Source organism: Cyprinodon variegatus, unplaced genomic scaffold, assembly GCF_000732505.1.
Source record: "Cyprinodon variegatus isolate N-32 unplaced genomic scaffold, C_variegatus-1.0 Scaffold416, whole genome shotgun sequence".
NCBI classification, from domain to species: Eukaryota; Metazoa; Chordata; class Actinopteri; order Cyprinodontiformes; family Cyprinodontidae; genus Cyprinodon; species Cyprinodon variegatus.
This window is the reverse complement of record NW_015150869.1, coordinates 741,161-760,141: the sequence shown is the minus strand read 5'-3', so window position 1 is coordinate 760,141 and position 18,981 is coordinate 741,161. Positions and strand designations below refer to the sequence as shown.

General features: G+C 38.5%; 1 protein-coding gene across 11 annotated transcripts in view; it reads right to left on the bottom strand.

Moving 5' to 3' along the window:
• Positions 1 to 1,338: 1,338 nt before the first annotated feature.
• Positions 1,339 to 18,981, bottom strand: part of ctnnd1 (catenin delta 1) — a 36,675-nt gene continuing 19,032 nt past the window's right edge. For 5 of the 11 annotated variants that reach the window (XM_015388192.1, XM_015388200.1, XM_015388201.1 and 2 more), the window contains 19 exons: positions 18,553 to 18,830; positions 18,314 to 18,404; positions 17,937 to 18,127; positions 17,599 to 17,848; positions 16,773 to 16,844; positions 16,258 to 16,408; positions 14,539 to 14,743; positions 11,119 to 11,236; positions 10,716 to 10,872; positions 8,581 to 8,598; positions 8,195 to 8,260; positions 7,977 to 8,104; positions 7,369 to 7,519; positions 7,091 to 7,286; positions 6,795 to 6,988; positions 6,232 to 6,279; positions 4,293 to 4,369; positions 3,561 to 3,615; positions 1,339 to 2,607 (listed from right to left, as the gene is read on the bottom strand). In XM_015388192.1, coding sequence (XP_015243678.1) covers positions 2,549 to 2,607; positions 3,561 to 3,615; positions 4,293 to 4,369; positions 6,232 to 6,279; positions 6,795 to 6,988; positions 7,091 to 7,286; positions 7,369 to 7,519; positions 7,977 to 8,104; positions 8,195 to 8,260; positions 8,581 to 8,598; positions 10,716 to 10,872; positions 11,119 to 11,236; positions 14,539 to 14,743; positions 16,258 to 16,408; positions 16,773 to 16,844; positions 17,599 to 17,848; positions 17,937 to 18,127; positions 18,314 to 18,404; positions 18,553 to 18,830 — 2,505 coding nt within the window. In that variant the 3' untranslated portion in view covers positions 1,339 to 2,548. Of the gene's footprint in view, positions 2,608 to 3,520; positions 3,616 to 4,292; positions 4,370 to 6,231; positions 6,280 to 6,794; positions 6,989 to 7,090; positions 7,287 to 7,368; positions 7,520 to 7,976; positions 8,105 to 8,194; positions 8,261 to 8,580; positions 8,599 to 10,715; positions 10,873 to 11,118; positions 11,237 to 14,538; positions 14,744 to 16,257; positions 16,409 to 16,772; positions 16,845 to 17,598; positions 17,849 to 17,936; positions 18,128 to 18,313; positions 18,405 to 18,552; positions 18,831 to 18,981 lie in introns of all 11 variants that reach the window. The other 6 variants (XM_015388196.1, XM_015388197.1, XM_015388193.1 and 3 more) reach the window with 6 other exon arrangements.

The window sequence follows — 18,981 nt, the reverse complement described above, 5'->3', positions numbered from 1 at the left end:
TACTTTCTGAATAAATATATATATATCAAAAAAAAAAAGGTTTGTTATTTCCACTTAGAAAATGTTTTTCCTCAAATGAGGGGACCAACAATTTGTGTTTATGCTAATATTTGTTGACCTCAATAAGAGGAACAAAAGACTGAAAACATTGGAAATTCTAATCAATACAGTCACTTAAAATTCAAAAATAGTTAAACGGTTAAATTTCCTCCTATCAAGCAGTTCAGTTATGACTGATTTCTATCTAAATTTCACCGAGCTTTGTGATTGAACCATTACTCTGGAAAAAACAGCCAAAAACCAACAGTTTTTTAACTTTTGATGAAAATCACTTTTAAAGAAATCCTGGTTTTAGGGAGAGGCTTTAAAGTTTTTCAAAGTGTAGCATATGGATCTCTGTTTCAGAGACATCTGGTGTTAAAGCAGAAAAGAGCAGATTTGCAGACCTTGAAATTAACACAAACACTAATTTCTAAATATTTTAATACTGTCCAACTTGTCTTCTTTCCATTAAGCAAAGGAACATTTGAGTGACCAGCTGAGCAGCAGTCCATTTAAACCCTACAGGGGGCCACATAGCTTGGAATATAACCTTCATCAGATTAGAAATCCTAACTTTACAACGATCCACAGGAAGCCAACCCACAAGAAAACCCAACTGATGTGCAAGTCTAGCTAAATATTTTACAGGATAAATAATTGAAATATGGCTACTAATTATTTTCAATGCAAGCTGTGGAAAATGCATAAAGAAGTGATGCAATGGTGATACAGTAATAACAAAAAAATATAAAAACATCACACCGATAGACAAGACAGAAATCTTTCGTTTTTTATTAAAAACATTATTGCTAGTTACATAATTCAATCATAAATGAGAATGTGCAACTTTTGAGAGCCAAGGCAAAGAGATTAAGGTGTAGTTCACAATCAGAATTTTCTGCTTACAAACTTTTTTTTTTTTTTTTTAATCCAGCTAAATTGGTTTGCAATTAAGACGTAAACTTGAGTTTCTCTTTTTAAATCAAAAAATAAAAAACGATTGCATATGCATTCACCCAGCACACCCGAAACAATTAATCCCCAAATCAAAATGAAAAGAAAATACATAAAACCATTAAAATTAACAAATATTCTCTGGTATATTTATATAATATATATATAAAGTTTAGATGTGCTTTTATTCTTTTCACCATTTTAAACTAGTAGCAAATTGGGTTCTATGCCTCTTTAACAAACTTTTCTTTTTTCTGACATTAAACCTTGCTGTTTTCCAACTTAAATCATGTATAAAGGCAACTTGTCCGGAAACATGAGACATTTTTTTTTTTTTTTTTTACCTGGCAAGGAAAACAAAAGGTGGGAAAAAAAATTCATGAAACAAAAATAAACATTCTCCCTATAGTGCTTCTTTTAATAATCCAGTCAGTATCTACATCTCACTCGGCACTAACAAATGTGGGTGAATTATCAGCGTAGAGTTGTCTCCCAAGTAGTGTTCTGAGGCAGAAGCTGAGAAATAAACAGAAACTGAGAGCGTCGTGCCATAGAAACAGATTTGAAGCATTCATTCACTTATTTTTCCAAAAAAAAGGTGTCAGAATTCAGCATTTCCAACGTATAAGTTGCAGCGGTAAGAGACGGTTAAAACATTAAGGTTTTCCAGAACATGTAGAATACATCCAATATGTGAGGCACTCCAGTTAGCTCAGTGCTAACAACAGTTTTCTTGCACATTCAGAAGGTTTAAAGACCAGCAGATCCAGTTTGACGGAAATTCTGGCGTCTCCCAAGATTTGACGGAAGGATCGCTTCAAATACGGACTATTCTGTCCATTCCGACAAGTAGGAAGGGAAAAAGAAAATGTATTCCTCTGTGCAGATACATATCTATTACAGACACTTGCTCTGATTATATTGATGGATATTAACCAAATTCAGCTGCCCAAAAGAGGTCGGCGATGCAAACATAAAAAACACAGGCGGCATACCCGAGATTTTGCATTCGTCTCGACATTTTGGCACAGTTACGGCACATTGTAGATAAGTAGCAGTACAGGGCAAAGCACGCAGAGGATCAACCACTACATCAAGAAGAGGAAAAGCTTTGAACAGATATAATAAGACAGAAATTATTATCCTCTGTGAATTTTTTTGAACAAAGAGCTAGAAAAACATACATTCCCTTGGTTTTTTTTGTTTGTTTTTTTCAAAATAGTGTTATGAGTTCAAAACATCCCCATAAAGTGTTCCAGTCAGGTCGTTTACATTAAAACATGTCAAATGAGGCCTTTTAGTGTCCTTCTGGTTGGCTGTACTGTAGTGTTGTTTCATAGGCCACAAACTCAAAGGGAGTGGTTATAGTGTCGCAAACAGTCATCTGCGGGGAGAGCTTCAGATCTGCATCGCTTTCTGCGGGTTCATTCAGGTGTTTGCTGCAGGAATGTAACAGAGAGAAAGAGAGAGAAGAGAAGCTGCGACAGAGAGGAGTGAGTGTAAATGTTGGGAGTTAAATCCTGGTAGTGGTCCCCTCCCCCCCATTGTTGGTTCAGCAAGGGCAGTAAGTTGGAGGAGGCTGTCGTCTTGAGATGCACACAATCAGTTCTTCTAAAGAAAAGAAAAAACAGAAAATTAAAAAAAATTATTTGAATCAATTGAAAAAAAGTGATCATGCCCCAAAAATTCAAACTCAGAAAATTATAATACAAAAATACACAGGCTGCAGCTGTGGGATGTCATCACATCTTATGACAAACACTGTACAGAAAAAAAAAAAAACTCACATCAAGAGTACAAAAATAACACTTTCCACCAGCAGGGGGAGCAAAAAAACTGACTGGATACAATACAATGAGAGGGAGCTCCATAAAAACAATGGGAGCCATTACACTGCCTTGCAAAAGTATTAGAAGATAGTGAATAAATTGCTGAATGGTTTCCAACTAGTATCCTCAGCGATAAAAATCTAAAAGCTCACCAAGAATCTACATTTTGCATATTTTGTTTCTCTATAACAATTAAAAAGAAATAAATTAGGGTATCTATTGCCTTCAGGAGTTTCCCTAATTTGTAAAATAAGAATTTTCTTTACAATTACTATCAGTATTTATCATTTTATATCAGCTTTACCCAGCTTTCCCAGAAAGTAATCCCTAAAGACATGATGATCAATCTAATTCAACACTTTCCCAAACCTGGACTGCATAGAAAATCTGCATGTAGACAAAGAAAAGGAAAAAAAGGTCTGATTTGGATCAGAATGTCCAACGTGTTCTGGGTGCTGCTCTGCCTTAAGGGCCAGATAGTACTGAGTCACACCAACGTCTATACATTAAGATGAAGCAATCACTTCCATGGCTGCAGGCGAGTGCTAAACTCCATTTTTCACAACATCTTTGAGAAGAACAGCAGCACATGCCTTAACTCTGCGTGTATTTACTTTTGCAAGGTATTTTTACCAATGTCTAAAATATTAGGCCATGCGGTGAGTTGAGTGGAGAAGCCAGTGGGACACACATACCATGCGCTGACATGCAGTGTGACAGTGGGTGTGGCCTAACCATCGTAAGAATCCAAAAGAGGCAAGGAAGCCTGCCTCTCCCCATACATCCCTCCCTGAGAGAGGAGACAAAATATAAAAGAGAGAGAGGGAGTGTGTGATAGTTGGAAAAGACGGGAAGAGGAGCCCAGAGGTGAGGCGACACAGAGCGAGGTGAACAAAAAGATGATGGAAAAAAGAAAAGTGTGAGACGACAAACAGAGGAAGTTGTTAAAAGAGAGAAAAAGGGTGAGATGGCAAAAAAAAAAAAGAAGAGTTTCAAAATGTTAGTGCAATGTTAGTTCATGTTTCAGGACACACAGGAGATAATGTGAAAGATAGAGACGGAGAGCTTTGCTTTAACAGGACATGCAACAACATGCCGTCTGTGGGTGTGAGAACATTCACACAACAACATTCCCGTCCACCGTGTTGCACATGATATAATCACTTCCATGAATTTCCAACCTTTTAGCAAGCAATGCAATAACTTATCTAGAGCTCAGTTTAATGAGAGATATGTTTGAGCAGATACATCTTCTGAATGCAGGGGAGGAGCTGAAGAAACATTATGTTTTAATTGACCCACAACAGTTACACAGAGGTTAAGGAAAATACTCTTATCTTAATAAGTGGGTTAGGACAGAGGTTCTGGAAGTGAGCTGATATTTAGCTTTTTTTTTTAGTAGTGAGATAGCTCTGGTTTCACCTGGGGTGCAGTAAAGCAGGGTGGGGGAAGTGGTGGTTTCTCTACCTGTACTTGGTCAGCCGCTTCAAGTGTGTTATCCAGACTGTTCTTTCTGCCCCTCTGGTCCAGCGTTGAGTAGGCATCTGTAGGGAAAACCGAAGCCTTTTCAGATCATGTGGAACACAGAATAAAACAAGCCATTAAAAATACCTGATTTCAACGGAAACCACATCCAGAGGAGCTGAAACAGGCTGCAGCAGATTTAAAGCCACAAACCTTTCCTGGTTTCTAAGTTTTTTAGAACTGCTATCATTTTATAGTTTTAGATTTCTCTCACGTTCTCTCACATATGTCCCTAAATATTTGGTAGAGTTTACTTTAAACTGTATGACATGTCTCAGTTTTTTTTCACACAAAAGAATCTGAATAGTCTGCTGGAATTTGGGCCCATTCCTGACAAAAGTCCTTAAGCTACTTTAAAGGCTAAATTGGCTGTAAGGTAAAGCCAATGTATGCTGCCTGTGGTCAACTCTACACATTCCGATCAGATTTCAAAACATAGACTATATAGAATACAGAAACACAAAACTGTACCCGTTGCTCAAACCAGATCTTCCTAAAATAAGGTAGTCTAAATGTATCTAATGTCCTTTTATACAAAAAATTTAAACATTTTAGTATTTCACCCCTTTCCGGTTATCTCCCGTGTCAATCTGCCGTAAATTTCCTGTGTTATTGTATTATGAAATTAGAGTAAAAGAACAAAAAAGATTGATCTGCCTCTCCAAACGCAACAGACACTAGAATTGCAGGCCAACATCAGATCGCTTTATTGAAGTTTGCAATTGGTTGACTGGTCTTTGTTCAAATTTCTTAAAATACTACAGATACTGGAGCTTGACTGGGGTATTCAAATGTCACAATGGATGTCGTAATATTTCCAATATTTTCAAGCTTGACAGGTATAGGTATAACTGTACATAACCAGCTTTGTAGTTTTATGAACAAACTTTTTTTTATGGGCGAGTGGAGGACTAGTGGTTGGGGCATAGAGATTGGAATCCTAAGGTTCTAAATTCGAGCCCCACTCCCACAGACTATCACTCTGGGTCCCTCAGCAAAGACCCTTAACCCCACATTGCTCCCTGGGCACCGCACAATGGCAGCCAACTGCTCCCCAAGGGGCTGGGTTAAATGCAAAGGTAAATTTCTTCAATGTGAGATCAATAAAGTTAAATTATTATCATCATTATGAAATTGACTTGTGGGTCCTTTGAATTTTGATTTTTAAGTAGAAGCTCTCTTTTTCTGGAACATTATTATGCTGAGTAGATATGAGCAATCTGCATCCTTCATGAAATAGTAGGAGATCAGAGTGAACCGTTAGAATAAAAGGTCTTATTGGAGAGTCCAACTCAGATTAACGCTCACTGAAATATCAAGAAACTAAAACTGGCAAATAGATTTGTTTTACCTTCTTGCTTCTTAATGAGTTATTCGGTTTACTACCATCTCATCTCAAATAAAATGTTTCCATCTCTAATCTAAACAACTGCAGCAGTTAAAATATCCCCCAGTACCTCTCTCTCTCCAATAAAAAAGTTCCTACCAATTCAAATTCAATCAAAAATGGCAAATATTTGCACATCTTTGGTAATGCCTGGTGCAATGGAAACTCAGATCAAACATGTGGTGAAGATGTTTAAACGTGTTAAGTCAACTTTCTGAAGGACAATGTCTGAAAATGTTTTGTACAAAAAGGTTAAAATAATAAAACGAAATATTCAGCTTAGGCCAAACTGGCGAGTATACAGTTATAGGAGTCAGGCTGATATAATCTACATTATGTAGATTTTAAAATTTCATTCAAGCTGTTATTTTTCAAAGTATTCACTTAATATCAGTAAACATAAATGTAAACACTGCTTCAATCTTTACTCGAAAACCACTGTGTCTTCCATATTGTTCTAGCTTGCAGATGAATGTTTTTGCTTTCTGCACTTGCCTGGTCCAAGTTCATGCATTGGGATGGTTTCTCGCTCACTTTTCCCACCTGTGTGAAAGAAAAACATTTAAAACTGTTTCAATACAATTATTTTCTAAATATATAAGATTAACAAATAGTCACTAGAATCCAATGTGGTTCAAGGCTCTAATTAGATTATTTTTCCAATAACAATCACAGAAAGACATGCTTGCTTGATCCATTTGCCAGCAACTGCATTATGCACAGATGTAATCAATGAAATAGCATTAAGAACAAAGATGTAATAATTTTCAGGTTATGAATGCTGCCCTTTGAATGTTTACAACTGGTAAAGGCTTCAGGACATCTGGGTTCCTTTAGCCGACCCAAAAGTCCATTATGACTCAGGCCGAATCTGTAGTCAGGTATATATGCAAAGGAGTTTAAAATATCCATTATATGTTTCACAATCTATCGAAAAAAATCTATAATGACTCATTTGTTGAGTCAAACTATGAATAGAAACAGTAACGCGTAAAGGAGTGAGATTTTATATTTAATGTGTCAATATAGTGAAACTATAAGTTAAACATCCTCCTAACCTTTCTCTAGGAGAGGTAAAGTGCTGTCCTCGTATCGTCCATTGGGCCTGTCGCTGTTGCTGGGCGGATTTAAGTTGACCATGAAGTCTGTCTTCTTCCAGCCGTCCTTCTCCAGGGTGCGACGGAGCTCTTTATAGCCCCACACAGTCTGTAGCACCAGCCCAGCTCCACGTACCTCCCGGTCTGAACGGTTACTGTTTGCCACATAAAACAAGAAAAAAGAAGATGCTTATTCTCAAAACAGACGATTTTTTGTGTGAGTTTAACGTTGAGTATTCATCAGATGCCACCGTTACCCGTCCTTATTAATGAGCACTAGTCGCTCAATTCCTTGCGAGTCCCTGAGATTTCTGGCAGCTTCCACACTGGATCCCAGCACTTCATGGAGCGTGCTCAGTATGGACACCACCGTCTCTTCGCTCAGAGCTCGCACAGGTTGACTCTGCCCGCCACCAGGCAGGTTTGCCACGAGGGCAGGTATGGCATGTTTACCTGCCAACAGGCCAAGGTAAACAAGCATTAGGACTTCAAACAGATACAGTTCCTGTGCAAAGCCTGGTTTCTGACAGCTTACCTAGCAGATCCTTGCTGCGTGCATCTATAGCCAGATTGCGGAGGGCTCCGGACATGGCACGGACTACTCGGTCATTGGTGTGGCCCAGCAGCTCGGTCAGCAGAGGGAGAGCTTTCTGAGTACGCATCAAGGAACGGATGTATCGTCCATACTAAGCAGACACAATGAAAACAAAGGATTATCCATCAGACACACCCAATTAGAAACATCAACATTATAAACATCACAATTCCTCTCCAGTGACAAACAAATCCCTACTAAACACACCACATTATTAGAAACTCAAACACCCGGAAAACAACAGTTATTATTAGATGATCATTTTCCTACCCTACATTAAATGACATTCTTCTTGAATAGTTTTGCGGCCAAAAGTCTTTTGAAGATTGTGTCAGGATTTCACTTTTCATATGTTTTCTTTCCACAGCTTGAATTAAGTTAGCAAAGTGCATCAGTCAAAGACAAAATAAATCTCTCTGATCCAAAAAAAAAACAAACCAACAAAAAAAAAACATCTTGAGCTGTTCATGAAAAAGAAATATAAAAAGCTGTTTCCCTAATACTGTGCTGTGAGACAGAACAGGATGAGGACATTAGGCAGCTCTTACTGTCCAGTGTCCGGCACATAAGTTCTGAATGGCTCCAGCTGAGGCCTCCAGGACTGTGAGGTTACTGGACTCCGTTAGCAGTTTTGTGTATATGTTGACCACCTCTGGCTGGAACAACAGCTCATAGCCTGTTGGACAGAACATGCAGCAACCACAGGAAATGAGCAGAGGTCAGGAAAAATAAAGCATGACCTAAATGACCTAAGTAGTGTCCTTACCTTTAGCAGGGCTGGTCCTTGCTGGAATGTCTATTGTATCTGCAGCTGGATCATCCTCTTTCTTTCCTAGAAGCAGCAAACCAAAAAATTCTATTTGAAGGAGCTAGCAATCATGTCCTACATCTAAATAGGAGACATTTCCAGCAAAGTCTCTACTGTTGTTATATTAGCACTAGTTTGGTTAGATACGCGCAAACACACAACCGGAAAAATAAAGATGCAATTCTTTACTCTGGGTTACTAGGCAAGACGACCTCAATAAAAAGCAGGCGTGCTTGTTAGTTTTAAAAACCCAAACATGATCAGTCTACTGACTACAGCTTCCACTCAGACAAGATCAGGCGGAGGATACCAAGTGCCGTTACACAGAGGTAAAGGAAGCTTACCTTTGGAAAACCACTCGTCTGTGGCCGAGCCAGACAGGGCAAAAGGAAAAGGAGCAAAAAAAAGGATGGGATGAGGAAGAAGAGGAGTGGTAGGAAAAAAAGGAAAGAGAAAAGGCATTAAAAAGGAAAGCAGCCATTACTCTGCCACCCAGATAACATGTGCTTCCATCCCGACAGCCCCAAACAGAGCCAGGAGGTGACATGCCAGATGCATGTTTAATAAAACACAACAGAACTAGAAAGGAAAACATTTCATGATCCTCATTTAATATTCCATGTTTTTTTTAAAGAAATTAATTAGCAATAGTTTTACATGTTTAGCTTCCACAAAGAAGATACACAGCCTTCTATATTTAAATTTGAACATAAGCGCTCAGTTTATGAAGCAGGAAATAATATCACAACAAACTGAGCCAACAAATGAAAAACTTGAACGACAAGAAACCATTTAATGATAATTATTGTTTTAACCAGCTGTAAAAATTAAAAAACAATAGGAAAGATAACAGCCCGAGGCTACAAAGATCTGTTATCCTACAGCTTCATGTTGTTAGATTTTTGTAATATCTAAACCCCAAAACAGCTTAAAAGAAGATGTTATCATTTCGGTTATTCTGCAGGTCAAAGGTCAACCTGCCTCTGATTTAAGCCTGTTTTTAACTAGATGATTAAGTATTTCTACAGGTCTATAATATGTGAACTTTATATTATTAAAAATTATTTTCATATGATAAATTCATTAAACAAAAGCTATTAAAGAATAACCAAAAGACAATATTAAATTATGACACAGGTTTAATTAAACTTGAGCTAAAAATCTACTGTTCAACCTTTATAACACTGATGTCGTGACTTTTGCTAAATTTAAGAGTATATTTTTTATTAGAAACCAACATTTGCAATATTTTAATGAAAGGTATATTTAAAAAAATAATCTGCAACTCCTTATAAGTTTGAAACAAAAAGGATTCTCACACGTCTACCTAACTAAAATAAAGGATTTCCTTAATTTTCAAGGTTTTTCATGTTTCCTATTTTCTAATTATTTTCCAATAATTAATCCTTAGAAAATATGGACTGCATTTAGCTTAGTTAAATAAATGGACACCCCGAGGCTGTTTGAGTAAAAGCCAATGGACGCCTTTGGTTTTGTTCCCTACGAGATGAATTACAAAGCTTTGGTGGTTCACCAAATATTCGCTATTTTAAGATTTGAATTCCTCTGTGAAAATCTTGCCCTCCTTTTCTTTAAAGCGTCCATCGCCCTGACGGCCTGTAGAGGTCAGCCTCAGTTCTTCCACCCTTCTGTCAACCCACATGAAATTATTCTGAGAGCTTTAAATGGCAGGAAGCACTTAGGGTAGCTCTGCTTTATAAATATGACTTAAGCCTTTTAAATGCAGGGAACTATTGGAGAAAAAGTTAAGCACTTTGAGATTTTTTTTAAATGTAAAGTGCAATACAAATAAAATGTATTATTATTATTATTAAGTTTAAATCCATAAATGCTGATTATGTGCATTGTTGTTCCATGCTGTTGTGCATAAACATATCCTATTTCTAATTTTCTCATGTTTCAAACATATGTTCATGTCCTACATACCAAATAGGAGACATTTCCAGCAGTCTCTACTGTTGTTATATTAGCACTACTTTGGTTAAATACGACAGAAATGCATCTCATACAAATGCTGTGATTTTAAAACACCGTTTTCATTTAAAAGTCTCAGAGTTTGTTCATAAAAAAAAGAATGAAATAATTTTTGCTATATAATCAACTTTTCTGCAGAGCATCAGATGAACATATACCTTAGAAACTCTTCCTTTCATGAATAAATTTAGCCAAGACTAACACATACAATCCAAGTCCTGCCTCGAGTCTGAGCAATACTATCAGTCTTGTCACAAACCTGCAGGTAAAACAGATCAATACTCTGTGTGAAAAGCCAACAGAGTTCTGAGTGGAGATAGTTAACATTCCTGAGGCATCGAGTGGTTTTATTTGTTTAGGTGTGTGTGTGTATGTTTAGGTTTCAGTGGAGTCAGAGAGCACTATAACTAAAATCGCCCTAAACGCTCCTGAAACCGAATGAACAAACACACCACATGGCTCCATCCTGCTCTGCCACACCGACCTTTGCCCTTGCGGGAGCTGAAGCAGCCACCCTTCTGACTTGAGGAGGCGGGGCCCTGGTTGATGGGTGGGGTTTCCTTGTAGCGATCGGCGCCTGGGATTTCGCTGTGCACATGATAGGACAGGTTCCTCAGCAGACACACACAGTTCTCGATCAACTGCGGTGATGAAGAGGAGAAAACAGGGTGTGGGGAAGGAAAAAAAAAAAAGGAAAGAGAAATGAGTAAAATTCAGTAACATGCTATTATTATTTTATTTAAAATGCATAAGTCCTTCATTAGTATCCCATCACATATCACATTTGGTTAAGATTTTAATTCCTCCAAAGAATATATATAAAAGAGCTGCTTTCAACTAAGAACAAATAAATGTAATTTAAAACAGCAGTAAACAGCCTTCCACACCTTATTGTTCACATCTTTAAAGTCGATCTGGGACTGGACGATGTGCATCACGGAATCCACCAATCCATTGCACTCTCTCAGCTTCCTCCTCGCCTCACTTCTTTCTGAACTCACGTTTCTTCAAAGGAAAAGAAAAGGAAAGCAGAGACTGGTCACCACATGGACGAGAAGTTACGAGCTGAGAAGAAGTCAGTTTAAGTCACAGCATTCAGGTAGCAGCAAATACAGTGATCAGGGTTCCTACAGCATAAAGCACGTTAAATTCAAGACTTTTTAATGCCACTTGAAATAAAAAATTTAAGACCAAATTCACAAGAAACACAAGAAAAACCCGCTTGCAACAACTTAACCCAAAGGTTTATTTTAACATAAACCACTGCACTAATGATTCAAATTTTGAAAAACTTCCTATACAGGAAGAAAGCTAAAAACACACAAATGACAGATCTATTTTAACAAATATTTAACTGAATTCACAAACTTTGTTTTAGCAGGGAACAAAACAAATCAGTTTTAAAGCCACAACATACCCAGTGCTAAGTTTTATTTGCAGTTATTTTTCTTTGTATCGTTTTCTTCGTATGTTTGATTTGGTGATAAGTGGAGGCGTTGCAGAGACAAGGGTGGAACAAAACTGAGAAATACCGGCTGTTTCTCGGTAACTTGATTTTGAGGCTTTGTGTGCCTCAAAATCCGCTGTGCCTCATGTATGTTCCCTGGTTTTAGCCATGAAGAAAACTCTTGGCTGGAGCCAATTTTCATTACATTTACACTTGCTCATATTTTCCAGACAAAAAGTTAATGGCGCATCTCCCAAATGTCCCGGCAACAACAACGCTTTTATTGGTCCCGCTATCGGGACGGAACCAATAATAGTAAGATGTTATTTTTTTTAAATAAAAAAAAATTGTCAATTTTAACGTATTTAGATTACAAAAATAAATTGGAATTTAATTATCCTATTTATGTTTTAAAAATTAAGACCTACGATAGACTGATTTAAGACATTTTAATACCAATTAAGGCCTTAGTTTTATTTTGAAGAATTCAATGCCTTTTAAGACTTTTTAAGGACCTGCGGGAACCCTGAGGGATGTGTCAACATGCTCCACGGAGGTGGTTGAATTAAACAGCTTCAAAAAGACAGTACAATCTGAGAAGATCCAGTTACATCCCTGGATCTCTGGCTTATTCTTACGCAGAGATGGAATTTAACCCTGATTGGGGGTAATAAGTGAATATAAAGGATAAAGGAGAAACTGCAGCCATTCAGTGCTGGCCTTTAGTACTCCGCTCGTATTTCCCAGAGACAGCCACGCCTTCTCATACGACACAAGGAGACACTCCTTTCAGCTCTGGGGGGTCCTGGTCTATGTAGAGGCTGGGAAGTTCATTAAAACTACAGACGGACGGGTTTCACCTTAAAGAGTCACTGGTATTAAAGTTAGAGATTTGTTTTCCATTTGGTTTGAAACAAAATGCAGAAATGGTTTACAGGTTTTATGATAGTTAAATTTGGAACATTTATTCTTCATCAGAACCCTTACTTCTTAGACACTCTATGTTAGAGTAAGTGATTGGTAAAAACTTGCTGCCATCTCCTGTTTGCAGACCGTAAAACCATATTGCTCATAAACTCAAAATGACAGCCAGTTTAAAATGCTTGATACTCATAAACTCAGCAGCAAACCAACAGTTAGTCATCAACAGTAATCTTTGAAACAAACATTTTCCACAAAAAAACAACAAAAAGGTTGCACAGATTAAAGCATAACTTCTCAGATTTATTCTTATAACAAAACCAGAATCTCTAAACTCAGCGCCTTGTGTAAAACCCCTCATTCATTGTGAAGCATCGCGCTGTTGGTCACAGCTCAACATCATGATCTTATTTGACGTTTAGCAGAAGGTTTCCTCAAAACCAGACTTTTAAAGTGATGCAGATAAAGTTATATACAAATACTTTCCCCCTGCAGAGCACCAATTAACCCGATGGTTGAGGAGAAACCACAGATAACAGAACCACTGCACTACAGATGCTGTTTACAGTGTAGAAGTCAATGCCCCACTGTTCTCTGCTCATTGCTGTAATAATTGGAATTCCTTTCTTCTTGCTCTCCTGGTTTATTTAGGATGTCATGGCAGACCTTTTCTGAGATTTAAAAGCAGGATGATCGTCTTCAGCCTCTGTTGGAGTTTTTTTTTTATACACAGAGCAACACAAAGTAGTCCCAGATGATGACCTGGACAATTTAATATAAGGTCATATGTCATTTTCCATATCTAAATATACATTTAATTCTGATTACAGTATTTGTAACTGACTGAGAATCCGGGTTTTAGGAGTTTTATTTCTTAAACTAAGTACTTCAAAATTGTTATATTAGAAGAGTTTTATAGACATGGCAGAATAATTGTAATAAATTTGTACGGACATCTGTTATGGGATTTCTTGGTCCTCTTTATCAGCTTCTTATTTTGTTTCAATTGATATTGAAAATATTTCATAATGACTGAAATTAAGAAATATTTATTTATAAGAGTTTGTGTCGATATCATCCAGGTTTATGACCTGGAATAATCTGCTACCTATTATAGTTTTTCAAGCACATTTTGACACGTCTCTGCTTAGTTAATACTTAGGAGAGCATTATTCGACAGCCTCTCTTCATCTAGAGACCAAATTATCCTGCCTGCTGCTCTTGATGAATTAGCTCCAGCTCAGTCAGAATCAATGGGGAACATCACTGTGATCTGAGCTTGTAACCATCATGGCATGTTTAGAGTCACTGACCTGCTGGATGTTGCACCTCCTTCTCATTCTCCAGTTTTTTGCAGCCTCTGACAGGCTAATTTTAGGCCAATGATGGTGCCCCCTCTGTTCTTTATGGTGGTGATGGTGAATTTAGGGTGAAATGCTTAGCGTTTTATTTATGGCTATTAGAGAATAGGAAGCCGGATATAAAGGCACACTTTTTAGGTTTTTTTTTTCTGAAAACGTTATCATGCTATCATGCTGCTGACACACAGTTATAAGCTGCATTGTGTTTGTCTGTTAAATCAGCTCCTATAAATTAACCGTTAGATCAAATGTTACAGGAAATCAGTAAACTTGGCACATAATAAATCTAATGCTATGTTTATGTAGCCTAGGGTAGCACTGAATGGTTAAATCAAATCAATACAAACAGAGCAACCTTTGCATTCCAAACATAATCCTCTCCTCCTCAATATGCAAATCCTGTTCTTCTGCTCCGTTAACCTGATCAGTCTACTCTCTCTCCCTCTCCCTCTATCAGTTTATTTAACTGGACTCCTTTCCTGTTGTTTTCCTGAAAAGATCAGTCCTTCCCTCCATTAGCAGCAGCTTTGATCAGCTCTTTAAAGCTGCCTGCATTCCTTGCTTTCCTTCCTCCGTACCTCAGACAGCCCGCCGTATTAGTAAGAGCAATCTCCCACTCCAGATGTCTGGGCTTGCCGTTTTCCCCGCCGCCTCCAGCAGCGCCGTTGCTTCCCCGCACCCAGCCAGAATGGGTAACCATGACCTCGTCAGAGAGCGCGTGTATGGCGTGGTCCACAATCTCCATCTTCACAGAATCCTGGGATGACAGATTCCAAAGAGTTCCTTTGGAGGATAAAAACAACAAAACTAATTGATTAATGTCGTCAAGAACAGGCCAGAGTCTAGTGTTAAGGTGTTATTTTAAAGATGGTGAAAAATAACAGTTATTATTTGAAAGCTGAAGGAAAGAGTCACAGCTGCTTCTCATTTGTTATCCTACATTATATGAAATATTATATACTTGCATATAACAGTAATGAAGGACTTTCTCATTGTTTCATTTTCATAATAGTGCATTGGAAAAAATAGAAATCTAGATAAGTCATTTTTTCTTAAAATAAGTGCATTTGTTCTCAGATTGAGGAGGTAAAAGAGATTTTGCCAATGGAACAAGATAATTTACACTTAAAATAAGAAAACACAATTGCATTGTCTTATTTAAGGTGCATATTATCTAATTATCTTATTTTAAGAGTAAAAATACTCCTTCCATTGGTAAACTATCTCATTTACCTACTCAAATTAAGGGTAAATACACTTAATTTAAGACATTTTTACTTATTTCTAGATCGTTTTTTCCAATGTGTATATTTCTAATTTGTTGTGTGGCAGCATATTTAATATCCCTTTAATCTAACAAATTTCTGCTAAGTAGCTTTTCTAAAGACCATTTACATCCTAATGTAACTGCTATGCTGTAAGCAGCCAATATAAACAGGAAGCCAAACTCTACATGCAGCTATTGTTCGCTGACTGTTTCTACATTAAGACCAGCATTTAAAAAAAACCTAAACAGAAGAAGAAACGAAGAAAAAAAAAAAAAACAGCCAGCAGGAATGACAATATTTTGTTTAAGGAGTGTTTTTTATATTTAAATAATCCACTTGTGGTTTTTGCTAATCCGTCTAGATTATAGTCAGCAAGTTTTCTGTTAAATGACCTTTGTCACCTATGGAACTGAAGTGGTGGAAGGTTCCTTTAAGCATCCAGCACATCTGGCTGCTGTGCCCAAATCACTTTTCACTCAGTATCAAAGGAAAAACTATCAAAGTTTCTGCATCAGCTGTGAAAAAGAAAACAGTAAAGGCAGAAAAGCTGCTTCTGTTTTGAGAAGATTTATGGAAAAGCTGCTGCCACTAATTCTGAGTCCTTTTTATCCGTCCAGACTTTATTAATGCAGCAAGGAGGATGTAACAACAACACAAAGGATTTGATGCTCTTGACAAGCATTTACTGCTAAAAGGTTTTGAAGCCGTTGTATTCAGTAAAACCGCTGAACCAGACTCAAATCTCAAAGGGAGAGAATCTGGCCAGTTGCCTTACACCTTCCATAATTAGTCTGGCATATCTAAAGCTAAAGAAGCTTTAGCTTTAGATATGCCAGAACATCCATCCATTTTCTGTCACCCTTATCCCATGCAGGGTCGCGAGGGGTGCTGGTGCCTATCTCCAGCTGTCTACGGCAAGAGGTGGGTTACACCCAAGACGGGTGGCCAGTCCATCGCAGAAGAAGCTTTAAACATGAATAAATGAAATCATGACCCAGATGTTTGGTTGTTTAAGGTTATGAGTCCAACCTGTGATGATGTCTGTGAGCTCGTGATCGCGCGTCTTCCTCAGCAGCCGGATCAGCGCAGGAACTCCATCGCAGTTCTTGATGGCAATTTTATTGTCGGCATCTTTGCCAAAAGAAATGTTCTTTAGTGCTCCACATGCGGCGTAGTGAACCTGTGACAGACCCAGGAAGACCTTAGGACTCAGTGGAGATTAATTCCCTTCACATTCAGAACGTGGTGACAGAGATATGCTCTTATGAATTAAACAATATGTTGTATCACAGTGCTTTTCATTGGAACATAAGCAGAGCTTTGTGACAAAGTCCAAAAAAAATTTCACATGTTCCCAATTTAACATACAGATCCCTCTTCTTTGTTTTAAACCTCCAAAAAATTACCTAAGACATTATGACAATTTTGTCACATTCAGTTTTGAAAAGTAAAATCTAACAGAGTCAGGTTCCTTTAAGGCATCAATTCTAGCTCCTCTCAGGTCAGGCAGAAATCATAAACCATTCAGGAAATGCCAAACGGACCTCTCTGTTTGGGTTGTCGAGCATAGAGACCAGGGCAGGAATGCCTTTCAGACGACGGACATCAGACTTCACCTGCAAATCAGAAGGACTCACATTACTCAGTGTTTGAATGGTGGGGTTCATCTCCTTCCACCAGGCTGATTATCCAATAATTTATTTAGTTCTATTACATTAAAAGTTAGTGACAGGAATTGTCCAATCTTTATCGGGAAAAATTGCATTTTTTCCATTAGTTCCCACTAACACTGTTGCTTTGTGGATTTTGCCACACGTTCATAAGATTCCAGGTTAGTTCTTTGAGTATTAGCATGATGTTTGTCTACTGAGGTTAACATGATTAGATCTTCTGTTCTGGCTGATGAAGAGAAAACAAAATCAGCAAACCTCAAAACTAGCAGATTAAAGGGTTACAAAACTTAAGATCAGAAATTGTTCACAAAGTTTTAATTCAGCATTTCTAACTGTAAACATAAAACAGGCAATGGGGACAACTACAGTCCTCCAAGGCATCCGGCATGTTTGACATGATTCTTTGCTTGAATATATAAAGCTAAAATAATAATTCAGTGACTGGAATTAAACCTTTAAATGACCTTTAAATGACAAAGCAGTCTCTCTTAAAAGCACAGCAGTGTTTCTTTTTAGTTCTGATCAGATAGATCAGCTGATCCATAGTCTAGATGTTCCCCTTTGCCTTTAACTCTAACCCATCCTGAGGAAGTATCTACGTTAAAACAAACAATAATAATGAAAAATAAAAGCCAGCTGCAGGCAGCACCTCACAAAGATTCTAAATGAATAGAAGAAATTAAAGAAAAAGTCTTACTGCGTCGTTCTTAAAGGTGAGATGCTGCAGGTATGCTGCTGCGTTGCTCCTGACAGGGTCCAGTCTGTAGTTTAGCATGGCAATGACCTCTGGCAGCTCTGGCTTACGCCATCCACCGGGGGGAGGTCCTTTCCTTAGAGTGTCCAGCGAAGCCACACTCCCCCTCTCGCCCTGGGCCAGCGGCGCTCCTCTGCTATAGTAAAAGTCTCCTGCACCACCCAGATCTCCATCTAAAGCACCTTCATAACTCCTGCAGAGGAAGAAAAAGGTGTGAGAGATGAACCTGAAGAAAACCTCTCTGTGCTGCTTCAGACTAAAAAGACTTCTAACATACTCACCCAGTCCTGCGTGGCGGGGGGCCGTGTGCATAGCCATGGTTGCGAGGCACAGTGCCATAGTGCATTGGATGTCCCATGCCGTAGTCCGGCTCATCGTAGCCGATGCTGCGCTGATCATCTTCCAGACCGTATGGATCTGGGATAAAGCGAGGAATGGAGGATAGCTCCATTGCACTTCCCATCCGCCCAACCTGTGAGCAAACAGGGATGGGATAATGTAAAACAGCTGCAGCATCTCAGTGTTTTTTTCTCAACTTTGACATACAGAAGCTAGCTAGCTAGAAAAGCATCAGAGTTCATGTAACAGGTGGAACCTGCCAGTGAGATTCTGTTTAAACATGCCCCAAGGCAAATGATGCATTCATTGTTGAACATACTTGCGGTTGGGCAGCATATGGGTCTAACTGGCTCCTGCTGGGGGCTCTGTAGTTCGGATCCAGAGTTCTGTAACCATCTGGATGGACCGGTCTGATCAGGACAAAGAAAAGGAGGAGGGGTTAGAGTCAAAATAGATCTGTTTAACCATTTGAATACACTAAATACAAAATGTAAAGATTGCATTCATTAATTTCCTAAATATCCGACAGCCTTCCAGACTGAAGTAGAAGCAGCTCACCTGTACTGATCATCCATCCGGGCCCCCCTGCTGAGGCTTGCATATGCCTCAGACGGAGGTCCTCCCATGTATTCATCATAGCCCCCTGCTGGTCCGTAGTGGTAGTTGCGGGGCACAGTGTGGGTGGGATACTCCATGGGGACCGCCATTCCTTGGCCCTGCCTATACATCATGGGTGGGGTGTATCCCCCGACAACCGAACCGCCATCCACAGACAAAGTGTCTGACACAGATGGGATGACTGTGCGTGTAGTGGTGGTCTTCACTACCTTTTTCACCTAGAAAGGGGAAAGGTGAAGGAGCGTAAATTATTAATGATCGAATTACAAGAACAAACCAAAGCTTAGGGCTTGAGGTCTTTTCAAGACTGATGTCGATTAGTACAACAGATCCCGGATAGGTGCTTCAGACTTTTTGAAGAAGAGTTTT